This window comes from Acinonyx jubatus, chromosome B4 (assembly GCF_027475565.1).
Source record: "Acinonyx jubatus isolate Ajub_Pintada_27869175 chromosome B4, VMU_Ajub_asm_v1.0, whole genome shotgun sequence".
Taxonomy (NCBI): domain Eukaryota; kingdom Metazoa; phylum Chordata; class Mammalia; order Carnivora; family Felidae; genus Acinonyx; species Acinonyx jubatus.
The window spans coordinates 75,335,022-75,348,914 of NC_069387.1; the positions used below are offsets into that span (position 1 = coordinate 75,335,022).

General features: G+C 50.9%; 2 protein-coding genes and 1 non-coding gene across 4 annotated transcripts; all 3 read left to right on the forward strand.

Moving 5' to 3' along the window:
• Positions 1-490: 490 nt before the first annotated feature.
• On the forward strand, positions 491-6,137 carry GPD1 (glycerol-3-phosphate dehydrogenase 1). Its single transcript, XM_027036101.2, has 8 exons — positions 491-648; positions 1,154-1,331; positions 2,144-2,284; positions 2,862-3,000; positions 3,227-3,339; positions 3,998-4,231; positions 4,376-4,482; positions 5,479-6,137. The coding sequence occupies exons 1-8, from the start codon at positions 608-610 to the stop codon at positions 5,573-5,575; spliced, it is 1,050 nt and encodes a 349-aa protein (XP_026891902.1). The 5' UTR covers positions 491-607; the 3' UTR covers positions 5,576-6,137.
• Positions 6,138-6,285: 148 nt separating this feature from the next.
• Positions 6,286-12,497, forward strand: LOC106969234 (cytochrome c oxidase assembly protein COX14). 2 transcript variants are annotated; one of them, XM_015065744.3, is made up of 3 exons: positions 6,286-8,192; positions 8,280-8,379; positions 12,097-12,497. In XM_015065744.3, exon 3 carries the CDS (start codon positions 12,105-12,107, stop codon positions 12,276-12,278), a length of 174 nt encoding a protein of 57 aa, XP_014921230.2. In that variant the 5' UTR covers positions 6,286-8,192; positions 8,280-8,379; positions 12,097-12,104; the 3' UTR covers positions 12,279-12,497. The 2 variants fall into 2 exon arrangements, with proteins under 2 accessions (XP_014921230.2, XP_014921229.2); XM_015065743.3 differs by lacking the exon at positions 8,280-8,379.
• Positions 9,765-9,837, forward strand: TRNAE-CUC (transfer RNA glutamic acid (anticodon CUC)). Its single transcript has one exon. It is a non-coding gene; the product is annotated as a tRNA-Glu (tRNA).
• Positions 12,498-13,893: the final 1,396 nt, after the last annotated feature.

Sequence of the window (13,893 nt, forward strand, 5' to 3'; positions counted from 1 at the left end):
TACCTCTTACGTAGTCTTATCCTCAAAAGTGAGTCTACACCCATGCACCTCACTCACGCAGCCCTGCAGCAGAGCTAGTGTGGGGCCAGTGACATGTAGTCTTTTGTCACTGCTAGAGGATAAACCTCTAGAGCAGACTTTGGGGTCCTAGGAGGATATGTGGCATGATTCCTACCTTGGAAAAGAAAGCATTCCTGTATTTGCTACTAGGACTGAATACAACTTAGGCCAGTGCTGGGGGACAGAAGGGATTGGGGGGGACCAGTCACTTGCTCCTCATCTGGGCTATTTCTTGGCAGATTTCAAAATGAGACCATTACAGGGAGGGAGGGCTGGGGCCAAGGGAAGAAGCTCACTAGCGCCATCAGCTGGCAAACCTAAAAAGAAAAGCGGGGCCTGGACTCTGCCTCATTCCTGTTCTCCACCTGTCTCTTTTCTCCCCTTTCCCTGGCTTTGCCAGATTCCGTCTCCCTGGGCTCCCGCCTCCCCACCCGCCCCTGGAGGGCGGGACTTGGCTGCACCCACGTGTGGTGGAGTTATATGCTCCGAGCCCCGCAGAGAAGCTGGGAGTGCAGCACTGAGCCAGATCGGTTAGAGCAGCGGCACGATGGCTGGCAAGAAAGTCTGCATTGTAGGCTCCGGCAACTGGTAAGTGACTCTGTCAAGTATGGGGAGGGAACGGGAGGTTCCCCCAAGTATACAGGGGGTTAGGGAAAGAGGCTTGGTGGGCAGGAGGCAGACACTGGGTAGGAAATGCCCTCCAATTTCTGTACCACCCCTGGTATCTTCTGTGCCTACCCCCACAGGACAGATGGTGCCCAAACCTTTTCCTGGCCCTTGCTTGCCCGGGCAGCTGCACCTGTTCACCACAGGAAGGGAGCTTCCAGAGTCCTCTCTGCCTGAATAGCTGCTTAGGGCTGGGGGGTTGAAGGCTGTTCCCCTTTTCCAGCTGCAAAGTATAAGATAGACTAAGTCTCCTTTCTACTGCCAAAGACGCACTTTCATGGTGGTGGTCCAGGTCATAAGGAAGGTGGCAAGCAAATAATCTGGTAGGCTGTGGTGCCATCCTGAGGTGGAGCGTTGCCCCCTCCCCTGCCACCGTTCCTCCCTCTTGCCCTGACTCCTCCACTTTCTGTGCTCTCCCTCCCACCAGGGGCTCTGCTATCGCCAAGATTGTGGGCGGCAATGCGGCCCAGCTGTCACACTTTGACCCACGGGTGACCATGTGGGTGTTTGAGGAAGACGTCGGGGGGAAAAAGCTGACAGAGATCATCAACACACAGCATGAGAATGTCAAATACCTGCCAGGGCACAAGTTGCCCCCCAACGTGGTAAGCCCCAATACCCTGGGAGAGGGAAGCGGAGGGGTGCCTCCTGCTGAGAGGGGGGTCATTTCAGCTGCTACTTGGACTTGGAAAGCATCTTGGGAGGGCTGCTCTAGGCACAGGGCACCCCTATATAAAATCCCCAAACTGCTCTCCTGGGACTTCCGGGGACTGAAAAGAACTTGAACCCTCTCCACCTCCACCTCCACTGCCCCCCCCCCCCAACACCCATACACTTATGGGCTCCCAAGCAGGAAAGGGAGGATGAGGAAGTTGGTTTCCATGACAACTAAAGACTTGGGGTCTAGGTAGCGCCTGCCTCAGGCTCTAATCCTGTTACTTATTCACTGGGTTATTAGCAGACGTGGAGGGTGCTCCTTGGACTTAAGGTCTCTAGTCAAATCCACGTGGCTTGTTCCCAACCTGGAAAGGGGGAGCAGGGAAGACAGCAGGAAGGGCTCTCCCTTCCCAGTTGGGAGCCTTAAGAATCAGGGTGATGAAACCCTACTTGGCCTCTCCCTCCTGCCAAGCCCAGGCCTTCTGTGGCCTCCTTCACTGTCCCACAGCCAAGGGCTACAGAAGCACTGAGAGGAGGCTCCCAGGAGTCCTCAAGAGCCCCGGGCAGCTGGAGCTGGAGAGGGAATGACAGCGAGGGGGAGGGAATGCAGTGTTCCATTTCCTCCAAGTTCAGGCCTTCCAGATTAGATCCCCTGACTGCCCTTCCTTCTCCCCCACCAGCCTCACATCTTGGCCCCTAGATCTCCAGAATGGGCTAGCAGAAGTCCGTGAGGCCCATGAGCATTGGTCGCCCCCCACAGGTGGCTGTCCCAGATGTGGTCCAGGCTGCAGCCGGTGCTGACATCCTGATCTTTGTGGTGCCCCATCAGTTCATCGGCAAGATTTGTGATCAACTCAAGGGCCACCTGAAGGCAAACGCCATTGGTGTATCTCTTATTAAGGTGCCAGGAACACTTTCATGTGGATGGGGTGCAGCTAACTGCTGTGGGGTGAGGGTAGGGAAGTGAGAACAGAAAATGGCAGAAGTAGGCCAAGAGTTTTTTGGAGAGAAGAGAGGAGTTGCTTGGAGGAGGCTGAGAAATAGGTGCTGGGGGCCGCTGGGGTGGGGAGGGTGGTTGGGAGGAAGTTAGAAGTAGCTTTGGAGGCAGATATCTGCAGTTTGGGAGGCATACAAGAGATGCCTGGGGGTATGAGGAGCTGTTGGGTTTGAGGAATGTGAAAGGGAAGGTGGTTTGGAGCAGTGACTGGGACGGAAGTTAGTTTGAGGTCCTTGGGGGTGGGTTGTTGAGGGATGTCAGGAAGTAGGTTGGTTGAGGGTATATGGAAGAATTTTCAAATGGATTCATTTTCACGTGCCATCTACCCTCCTCACGGCAAGCTTTGGCTGAGTTCGAATGGGACAGGGCCTTTGGGGAGGGACACTGATGAATAGTAGATTTGGAAGGGGCAGGACTTCTGGGTGGGAAGCCCTCAGTTGGGCATAAAGGGCACCTGGCCTGAGCTCCATCCTGTGCCCAGGGGGTGGACGAGGGCCCTAAAGGGCTGAAGCTCATCTCTGAAGTGATTGGGGAGCACCTTGGCATCCCCATGAGTGTGCTGATGGGGGCCAACATTGCCAGCGAGGTGGCTGATGAGAAGTTCTGTGAGACAACCATTGGTGAGAGCCCTAACCATCACTGACAAGTGCAGCTTGTCACATCCCCCCTCCCCCACGTAGCCATCTTTTCCCCCATAAGGCAGGCAAAGGAAAGAAGACCCAAGCATCAGAGGTGAGGGAGGACCGGGACCCCCCCCCCCCCCCAGGGAAAGGGTGGCAGGTCCTGCTTAGGGCTGGTATGGAAAGAGAATCCCCTCTCAAAACTTCACCTCCCTTCCCACTTTAGGCTGCAAGGACCAGGCCCAAGGAGAGCTTCTGAAAAAGTTGATGCAGACACCCAATTTCCGCATCACAGTGGTGCCAGAGGTGGATACAGTAGAGATTTGTGGGGCCTTAAAGGTGAGAGGGGTGCAGAGGCATCTATGAGGTGGGGAGAAGATCCTGATGGAGGGCCTGGCTTAGCTACATGAGGTGGCTGGTACTCCTCACTCTTGGGCAATTGCTTGCCTTCCCCACCAAGTCCCACACATGCAGGAAGAATTGCAACAGCAAGGTCAGGGTCATTCAGGCCTGACAATTACTCACTATCAAACATTGGACCTCCCTCCTCCTCCCTTTCTTCCTATAGCCCCTTGTAGGACATTCCTGTCCCTGCCTCCAGTGGGTGGTCCAGGGGGAAGAGGAGATGTCCTGGGAAAGCACCCAGACTAATGGGAGATAAGATATCTAGGGCACCCAGGCAGGTTGATGGCCAGAACTCTGGATCTTGGACAAGTTGAGGACATCAGGGATGTGGAGCAGAATAGTCAAGGATGGGAGGGCTAGCTGAACAGAAGATTGGTTTTCAGGAAATGTTCTCAAGGATGGAGTAGGGGGCAGGGTTGCAGAGCCAGGAAGCACAAGCCCAGGGGTACAGCGAGTGGGAAAATCAAGCGGAGGAGCTAGTTGAGGAGCCCACCCACTATATTTCACATGGCTGATGGAAGGAGCATGAGGATGGTGCCCGAGGGCCTGCAGGAAGGGATCCTTTCTCACCTGTGACCTCCACTCCCCAAAGAATATAGTGGCCGTGGGAGCTGGCTTCTGTGACGGGCTGGGCTTTGGTGACAACACCAAGGCAGCGGTGATCCGACTGGGGCTCATGGAGATGATCGCCTTTGCCAAGCTCTTCTGCAGTGGCCCTGTGTCCTCTGCCACCTTCTTGGAGAGCTGTGGTATCGGTGACCTCATCACCACCTGCTACGGAGGGAGGAACCGAAAGGTGGCTGAGGCCTTCGTCCGCACAGGAAAGGTAGGAACCCTGGGAGAATGGAGAATGGAGGGTGGGCCCTTTAGGTGCCTAAGATCCCACCTCCCATCTGAGCCCCAGACTCTCCACCTCCCCCTGACAACCCTTGTCTGCCATTTCCATCCACCCGTCTCTTTTTCTTCACAGCCCATTGAGCAGCTGGAGAAAGAGATGCTGAATGGGCAGAAGCTGCAGGGGCCCCCGACAGCCCGGGAGCTACACAGCATCCTCCAACACAAGGGCATGGTGGACAAGTAGGTGTCTGCCCCAGCCCCAGTGGAGGAGGGAACCACAGCCACAAGTGCTTTCCACACTCATCTTCCTGATCCCTCCTCAATCAGTGAAGTGGGTGGAGAGGGAACCTTGTATTTACAGACAAGGAGACTACAGCTTGGAGAGAGTCTGGTCTGCCCACTGTCCCTCTGCTACTTCATAGTCTTTGAACTCCCTCCAGTCTACTGCTCTTTGCACCACATTGCTTGGACCCCTTTGCATAGCCTCACTTCCGGTCCTGTCCTCCTGTCCTTTGCTATGGGGGCTGGAGCTCTGGGGCAGCAGAAATAAACTCAACTGACTGTCCCATCATCCCATCTCCAGGGAGTTGGCTGCTCCCTGGAGGCCAACCTTTCTGTCCCCTGAATCTTGTCCTGGGTGCCGAGGGGTGAGGAAGACAGCTGCTGTGTCAAAGTGCTCCTTTTCAGGGAGCACAAAGACAGTGGGAGTGATGGGCTGATCAGAGCAGAGCTCTACTGATCTGAGAAAGAATCCTAGAATAAGAGAGTATGAAACAGGTTCAGAAGATCAGCTTATGGCTGGTCGGCAGAAAGCCTCAAGGTAAAGGAAACAGCCTGTGTAAGAGGATGGGAAGAAGGAAATGCATTTATTGAGCACCTACACATTAATACATAATGGCTTCTTCATTACTTTGTTATATTGGTCCTATTTTATAGTTGATGATTCTGATGCTTAGAGAGGTTAAGTGGCTTACCCAACTAGAACAAAAAATTCATGCCAGGGAATCATACAGGCAAGTTCAATACAATAGGGAGCAGGGCAATTAACAACCTGCCCTAAACCCAGGACTAGGAGTTCAACTTCTCAGCAATTGGAAATTGATAACCAGAGTCGGCCTGAGCTCAAAGGTGGGAGAGTAAGAGAGTGGAGGGTTAGGAGGTGGACAGGGAGTGGGCGGGGGCAGGTAGTAGAGGTATACCGGAAGGCTAATCTGGGTTTCTCCTTCCCCATTCTAGGTTTCCTCTATTCATGGCTGTGTACAAGATATGCTATGAGAACCATCCAGTGGGTGAATTCATCTGTTGCCTGCAGAATCATCCAGAACATTTGTGAGCGGAGCTGGGGCCAGGCCAGGCAGCTTCTTTACCCCAGTGGAGATAGTCAGAAGCTTGGGGTACCTGGCCACCAGGATCTCTGGGACTCTCCATGGAGCAGCCTCTTCTGGGGGACAGGAGGCTGTGGGGCCCAACTACCTACCTGGAGATCCTGAACCATCAAGCAGCCCATAGCCTCTTGCCACCACATCTCGCCAGAAATGGAGTTGCCTTGTCCCTCTCCAGATGCGGGGTTTTCTCCTTGTCCTCTGAAAGGGGTAGAATCACACCCCAGTCCTGTCTGCTTTGGGTATGTGTGTTGAGGGGAGGGTAAAGGGAGAGGGAGGCAAGGGCTGCCCACTGCTGCCTCTCACACACAGAAGTCCTGTCCCCAAGCCCAGTTAAATGGCTAAAGAAGTACCTCAGCCACAAGAGGAATTAGGTAAGGGCTGCCAAGGAGGGGTCTGGGCTTTTGAGCCAACACAGGCCCCAGGGACCCCTTTGCTCTGACCTCTGCCAAGCCCCACACAGCATCAATGGATCTCAGTGTTTGTTAACAAAATACAAAGCTCTCAACCCCCTCCTAGCTTCTCCTAGCAACATCTGCGTCCTCAGAAACCTCTGGTCATTCCTATTCCCCCCCGCCCCCAGGCTGCCCTGGCACCAGACTTGCTGCCATGCTGGCATCTCTGGCCCTGGGGTTTGTCATTCTCCCCGGGGACTTCCTAGTTCTTGCTAGCTTCTCCCCATCATGCATGACCTTTCTAAGCCTTCCCTCACCCTCCCGGCCAGGGCCCTCTTTGGGGAGCAGGAACCTAATCTGCTGACAGCTACACCTTTTCATAGCTGGTTCAGATCACTCTGCTCCCTATGACCTTTGAATTTGCTCCGCCTCTCTTCTCTGGAGCTCTAGTGGGGGGAGGTGTCATTTGGGTCCCTCCTGCCGCTGTCTTCCCAAGGACATCCTTAGCTCCACCCCTTTTCTCCTCCCAAACCCTATACCTATTTCTCAGCTGCCCCCAGAGCAGCCAGGGCAACTAACCAACACCTGCATCAGGGGGCCAGAGAGTGGCCCAAAGGGTAATCTGGGATAGGGAAGTAAGGGTGAGCAAGTCCATGTTGATGGCTCCTGACATTCCAAGGCCAGCTCTCCTTTGTCATCTGAAGGACTTCTCCTGAGGTATTGACCACTTTGGGCACCTCTGGAGCTGGGAAACTCAAGGAGGGAAAAATTAAAACCACCCTACCCCCTGTGATGAGGAAAGAACGGGAAGGGGAGGAGGGAGTGTGCTTTGAACTGGCCTTGTTTCAGGAAGGATTGGCAGCCAGGGAATGTCACAGGTCAGCAGCCTGGACCCCTGGCTATAAATAGGCCCTATGGGCCTGCCAGCCTCCAGCCATGTTCAGCAGAGGATCTCAGCTTCCTATGTGGCAGCACCTGGCACACTGTGGTTCTGCCAGCATTATGTTAACCCTTTCTTACTCTGTGCCAAACCAGGGAGGCAGGCTCCTCTCAGTCCCAGCCCTCGAGGATTCACACTGCCTTAACAAGTAAAGGGCAGAGCTGCCTGCATCAGGCTGCAGGAGTGAGGGGCACAGCCACCCCAGATTTGGCTGGGCCCAGGTCCGGACACTGACTGAAACCAGAGCTCCTCCCCAGGAGGTCAAAGTGGGGACAGAAAGACAGCTCTTTGCGTTCAGCTGCCGCTGCGACCTTGTTAGGTAGTCCGACACCTTTGCCTACTTTTGTTCACTGCACACTTAACAATCTGGGCCTTCCAATCAAGCCTACTACTTGTCTACTCAATAAATCGTGGTTTTTCCAGAAACGAGTTGGGGGGGAGGGGGGCGCTTCAGCGCACGTGGCAGTGTGTATGCTGTGGTGTATCACTGCATGTATAGATTTTCACTCATGCCACAGGAAAAAAAATGAAGAAAAAAACCCGGAAATCCCCCCTCGATAATCCCAGCCACTCTGGGCCCCTGGCAGGGTACCCATGCGGTCCTTTTTCCCCCAAGTGACACTCCCTTCCCAGTGCGTCTTTGGGTCTTCACCACTCCTCCTGCAAGCGGGGAGCTCACGCACTGGCCGGAAACGTCAGACATTCGTCCCTCGTACCCACTCTGTGGCCCTAGCCAAACCTGTAGCATTCTTGGCGGTCCAGGCCTCGCAGTGCGTACCGGTTCCTACCTGAGTTCGGCCAAAGCCGGCCACGCGGAAGAGGGCAGCTCCAGGCTCTAGGGGGAGCGCGGCCCACCTCCAGCGGGCTGACCCCTAGAGAATCTACCAGCTCCGGGGGCGTCACCGCGCCTAGGCTAGGGATTGGCTGACTCTCTCTGAGTCGAAGAGAAAGGTTATGTTTTCTATCTTGACTGTGTATCCCTAAAAGTTCCGGTTCTATAGCTGGGTCGCCAAAGACCCTCTCTCAATGGACAATGACTACAACCCCCAGAATGCAACGGTGCTCTCCGAAAGGAAGACTCGTCTGAGGATGCGTAGTAAGGGTGACTGGCCCGGAAGCACAAAGGCGGGAACCAGCCGAGCTGCGGCAAACGAGAGCTGCATCCTCGGTGGGTGGCTTTGTGTAGTGTTACGCGCGCTGCTATCTCTGGCGTCCGGAGCGGAGTCCTAGAGGGTAAGCGGGTCGGGTGGGGGGGCGGAAAGGGTGGCTTTCCGCGCCAATAGCGCCCCAGGTCTATGCCAATAACGCATACATGGTCAGGGTTGCTGAGTCCGGCTGCGCTAGGAAATTGCGCAGATTGCGGCGGCCTGACGCTGCCTGCAGAGGCCGAGGTTGGACGCCGGGGAGCTGCAACATCCAGGTACACCGTTGCGAGGGTCCCGCAGGGGCCGCCTGTCCGCTGAGGCGCCCGGTCTTGGATCGGCCTTTGTTAACCCATCTTGGCAAGCCCCCGTCTTCGGTGCCCTTGAGATCACCGCGTTTCCTGCGCCGCGAACCGCGCGAGCCGCCATCTGCCCCGCTTGCAGCCCTACAGGCCCCCGACAGCCATAGGTTTCCGTGAAACCTTGACTCCAACCCCGCGCCTTGGCCCTCCATGCTCTGACTTCGGTAGCTCGGACCCTTCCCTGCCTTACAGTCGGCTGCGCCTTGATACGCGGCTTTCGCCGGGCACCCTTCGTGCTTATCGATTAAACAGCTCCACTCGCTGCTTTCGGTTCCTCGAATGCTCTCCCCCTCCTTATTCTCTACTGGTGTAAATCCTGCCTGCGCATCTAAAAGAGCCGCACACCCCCTCCCCAGCTTATTGCTAACTTTTCTTGAGCCCCCACCTTTTCTCTGAACTCTCACTTTGCCTCTCTTCTGATCCGCTCCGTCTTCTGCCTTAGGTAACAGGATTTGGGATGTATGGCTTTTCCCCATCAGACCATAGCTGCTTTGTGACAGAAGCCATGTACTTCTTTGTGGCCTTCATAGTACGAGTAAAAGGTAGACAGATAAATGAGTAAATCTAGGCGGAGGTGGCTGGAACACATTTGAGGAAATGATTTCCAGAGGAGAAACTCGAGTCTTGAAGTACTCCCATGTTTAGGGGGCAGAAAAAGAGAAGAGCCAGAACTTTGCAGATTGCACTCCTATGGAATTTTTCATACTGGTTCTTGTGTTTTTTTTCCCTGTTTTTTTTTTTTTTTTTAACCTCCCTATTTTTTGAAAACTTCAGTCTAACCCCATCACCCCATAACAGACCCGGCTTTGAGCTTTTTTCTTTTCTTTCTTTTTCTTCTTCTTCTTCTTCTTTTTTTTTTTTTTTTAAAGAAAATGGATGTCTCTCATATGAGAGTGTGTTGCTAACCTCACAAGTTTCTTTCATTTCCAAGGTAAATCCTTCTACCTGGGCTTCTAATTTTGCTTTTTCTTGAGTCATCCTGGATCTTGTTCCATCCTATCCACCTCTTTTTTTATTCTCAGGTTAGCCACCAGCCTTTTCCTTTTTAAAACATATCTGTATCTTATCAATAAACAAAATATAATTAGAATTTCCTTGATCTTGTTAACGTTCTCAAGCTGCTGCACCTTTACTTCTGTTCCCTTAACCAGAAAATCACAAGAATTCTTTGAGGTAAAAAGTTACCCTTCTAGTAATGTATTTCTCTCTGTCCTAGAAAAATACATAGACACATGAAACTTGGGAGGTGGTGTTGGTGGCTCTACTGGAACTCTGGCTGAGAATTTGTGCTTTAACTGGGTGCCTGGCTGGCCCAATTGGTAGAGCATGGGACTCTCCATCTCAGGGTCATGAGTTCGAACCCCATGTTGGGCTTGAGCCTATTTAAAAAAAAAAAAAAAAAAGGATCTGTGCTTTCACTTAATCAGTGCACTAAATTGACTTCTACCCTAGGTTTGTTTACCCATGATCGAGTTATCGTTTCCCATCTGATGATCTCATCTGACCAGTCTTCATGGCACTTAACTTGGAGTGGTGATTCCCAGTTTTCATTCTGGCTCACAGGTGGGATGGATAACTCAGTGGCAGTGACTTGATTGCAGTGATTTGCAACCAGGAAGGGAGGTGTAGTTAAATGAAAAAGCCTTCCCAGATGTTTCTGGAATTTTCCACCTGCCTTCTTTCGTGAACTCTTTTTCTTCTTCAAACCAGCGTTCCCTTGGTTTCTCTCTCTGGTTTTATCCTCTGCTTTGGTGTCACTGTTAACCTCTGTATCTATAGCCTAGTCTCTCTCTCAAGATCTGGTCCAATTTGCATGTCTTTCTGCCTGGTAGGCATTATCATATGAATGTTGTGTTGAACATCTGAATTTTAACATACCCAAAATCCATCTCATGAACTTGACTGCTACTCACTGCCACTACCACCCCCATACGCACAGTGATACACACCTTTTTCTTTCCATTTCTTATCCCTATTATCCCATCCACAGAGTTTCCTAATTTGCTACCTTGGAGATATTTTCAGCTTTACCCTAATCCATTCCGTTAATAAATCACATTCTTCCAAAATAACTTGTGCATCTTTCCTCTCCATTTCTACTGCCTGCCTTAGCTCAGGGTCTATGGAGAGTTTTTGTTAGCTTGAACATAGAAATCTCAGGTTGGATTAGATAAGAAACGAAAGTGAGGTTCTAGACACCAAAATTACATCTGTTAGTAGGTCTTCTGTCGCTCTTCTAGCCAAGCTGTACCATCCTTTTACTTTTGTTAGCTGGTGAATGCTTCCAGCCTTCTTCCTCCAGCCCCTCGAAGAAGTGGTCCTATAACTGGTTAGCATTTGGCCGGGATAATAGGGGATAGGTGGAGAAGGAATAAGTGAGACGGAGGTTGAAGGTTGCAGGTCTCTTTCCTGGGATCTTGTCTACCACCTTAGCTCGAGGTATGTGTGTTTTCTTCACTGTCTCACAGCTCAGGGTCCCTTTCAAGCCTCAGATAACCAAGAACGCAACTCTTTCTCGCCTGAACCTGTGCCATTTGGTTTTCTTCCTCTATGTAATGTCACTTTCCATAGTCATTTGGAATTAGAATTCAGGGAAGCTGTGCCTCAGCCCAGCTTGGGTTCCACCCTTAGGAACTGGCTCAAAGGCAGTGTTTCGCCCATAGAGCTTGCTGTGAGAAGCTCTTCTTTGCCTCACCCTACTCTTGACCCCCTAAACCAGCCAATCCTGAGCTTTTCTTCCAAATTCTTGACTTTTAAGCAACCCGTTCTCGCTAATTTCAGTCAGTCTTTTAATTTCAAGTCCCTCAACAGAGAGGAGCCTAAGAACACATTCATAGTCCCAAATTGAGGAACATTTTGTTCAGGATGAAAGATTCCCATGCTAAACTTTATCTTGTTCTCTAGTTCAGAGTATCTAGGGAACAGTTAAATTAGAAGTAATTTATTCATGCAAATGTGAGCTAACAATTTGTTGGGGACTCAGTTTCTTTTTAACCCTTAGGATAGGTTCTTGGAATTATGTTTGGAACTTGGAATTAAAGTTGTAGAAGGTTAAGTATAATTGAAATAGTGTAAACATACTGTTGGCATTATTTCAGGTATATTATGGCTTTAAACAGATGCTTGAGGGATCACCTGGGAACTTAACCACTGTGAACAAGATTGGTTTTATGGGAAAACAAATTGGATATAGCGTAGAAGTTTCCCATTTGATCTCCCAGAGAGAACTCCTGCTCTCGTTTAATCTCTGACTACCCCCATTCATTCCCTACTAGCCAGAAAAATTGATGCGTGCTTACAGTCATACCAGTTACAAACATTTCTGGGTGGTTCATACCAGTCACTTATCCCCACAAACATAGTGGGCCGGGTGTTACCTGTGATGTCATTCAAATGCACCTCTTTCTAGCTGTGTTTTTGTATCTCATATGCAGACTATATTTTCTTTTTGAATCTTAAGAGTTCTTGAACAGTATCTTCCAGTATAAGACTCTGCGTGGGTGTAGCGGCCATCCAGAGTAGAGTACAGACAGACTAAGCAGGATGCAGAAGTTGTAGAATGGCCTTAAGCAGAGAAGTGGGCTGGGCAGGTGAGGCCGTATCCTTGGGTCTAAATCCAGTCTGTCTTTGTAGGGGACAACATGCCAACTGCCAAGCAACTAGCTGACATTGGCTACAAGACCTTCTCTACCTCCATGATGCTCCTCACTGTGTACGGGGGCTACCTCTGCAGTGCCCGAGTCTACCACTATTTCCAGCGGCGCAGCTTCCGGCGCCAGGCTGCAGAAGAACAGAAGACCTCAGGAGTCCCGTAGAACCGGGGGGCTATTTTCCTTGAACAGAGAGGCCTGAGGCATGCTGTGGAACGATCTCACCTGCACTCGGTTCCAAGTCAAGAGAACTAGGGCCTTAATGGTTTCCAAATCCTGCTGAGAAAAAGTGCCCATGTTTTCTCTGATACTCCATCTTGGGGAGGCTGTTGAATCACAACAGGAATGGGAGGATAAAGCAGACATTAAATATTTTGCCGTGTCTGTGTCTTGGTATTTTTGTGTACTTAAATAGGGTATGGGCTACAGAGGTGGGGCCTTGACTACCTGTTTTCTAGTCACAGACTGGATTTCTATATTTTGAGTTCTTAGCACCCATGAAATGGGGGTGTGCAGTTTTAGGAGTGGTAGTATCAACTCATGATGTCAGAAGAGACTGTCTCAGCCTCTGTATAAATCCCCTGAAAAGACTCTGTAGAGACCAAAGCTCTTCTTTGGTCTGTGACCATTCCAGCACCAATTACTGTGTCAAGGTAATTGACAAGTACTCTGGCAAGCTCACGGCCAGCGGTGCACCCCTCAGTTAAGGAAGGCAGAAGCCCTTGTTTAACAGCCCTGTCAAAATTGCCCAAAGTGAAGGAGGCCTAGTTCTCAAAGGGAAGAATTGTTGGGCAGCTTATAGTAATGCAGTCCAGCTCCTTAAACTCAGGGGGTGTAGTATTAGCATAGGATTGATTTCACATAGGAAATCTACCTGCAGGTCTTTTCACAAAGTTGTGAAGAGGATGTGAAAGAAAACTGTGCATTCAAGGTAAAACCCAACTATGAAAAGAGCTGTTCTTGCCACCATTCCATGTTGAGCTTTGAGTCTTGCTGGTTCACGTCATTCTTGGTAATCGCCCAAAATAACAATCCTCTTGGACACTTGTCTCTCTCATGTGCATACTGTTCTGACTTTTGTCCGACTCCTAAACCTGTCACCTAAAGGCCCTCTTCTGTGATTAAAAAAACCTCAGCTTTCCTATACCACCAGCCCTTCTACTCCCATCCTCTCTCGGTGTGTTAACCAAGAACTTTGCTTCGCCTTCTCTGCTTTCTCACTTGCCTGTATGGTAGGGTCACTACCATTCTCCAAGCTCCCCTGTGCACTTTCAAAACATGTAACATAGGGGCACCTGGGTGGCTCAGTAGGTTAAGCGTCTGACTCTTGATTTCATCTCAGGTCCTGATTTCAAGGTTGGGCTCAGTGCTGGGTGTGGAGCTTGCTTAAGATTCTCTCTCCCTCCCTCTCTGCCCCTCCCACTCCCTAAAAAAAAAAAAGTGGAACATCGGTCTTTTTTTTTTTTTCTCTCCGACTTCTGTTTCACCCCTTTCCTCCCCCCCTTTTTTCTTACATCAGTCTTTTTGAGAAGCTTTCTTACCTTCTCATTTCCACCCTCTCTGGAACTTGGAGACTTCAGGTCTTTTGCTACCTTCTGTTCTCTTCCAGTCTTTCAGCCCTTTCTTGACCTAAACTGATTTCCTGTCTAGCCTGTGCCCATCACAGATCCTTCAAACAGCTCTGCTGCGGTCTTTGCCTCCCTCATTACCCTTTTCAATCCCAGACCTTGCTCCATTAGTTGTCTCTAATTCACATTCTTCCTTCTCAGTATGTGAACTT

Coding starts and splice junctions, on each gene's coding strand:
- LOC106969234 (XM_015065744.3), top strand. CDS start 12,105: ATGCCAACTGCCAAGCAACTAGCTGACATTGGCTACAAGACCTTCTCT.
- GPD1 (XM_027036101.2), top strand. CDS start 608: ATGGCTGGCAAGAAAGTCTGCATTGTAGGCTCCGGCAACTG. Junction 2,285..2,861: donor TTGGTGTATCTCTTATTAAG/GTGCCAGGAACA, acceptor TCCTGTGCCCAG/GGGGTGGACGAGGGCCCTAA. Junction 3,001..3,226: donor GTTCTGTGAGACAACCATTG/GTGAGAGCCCTA, acceptor TTCCCACTTTAG/GCTGCAAGGACCAGGCCCAA.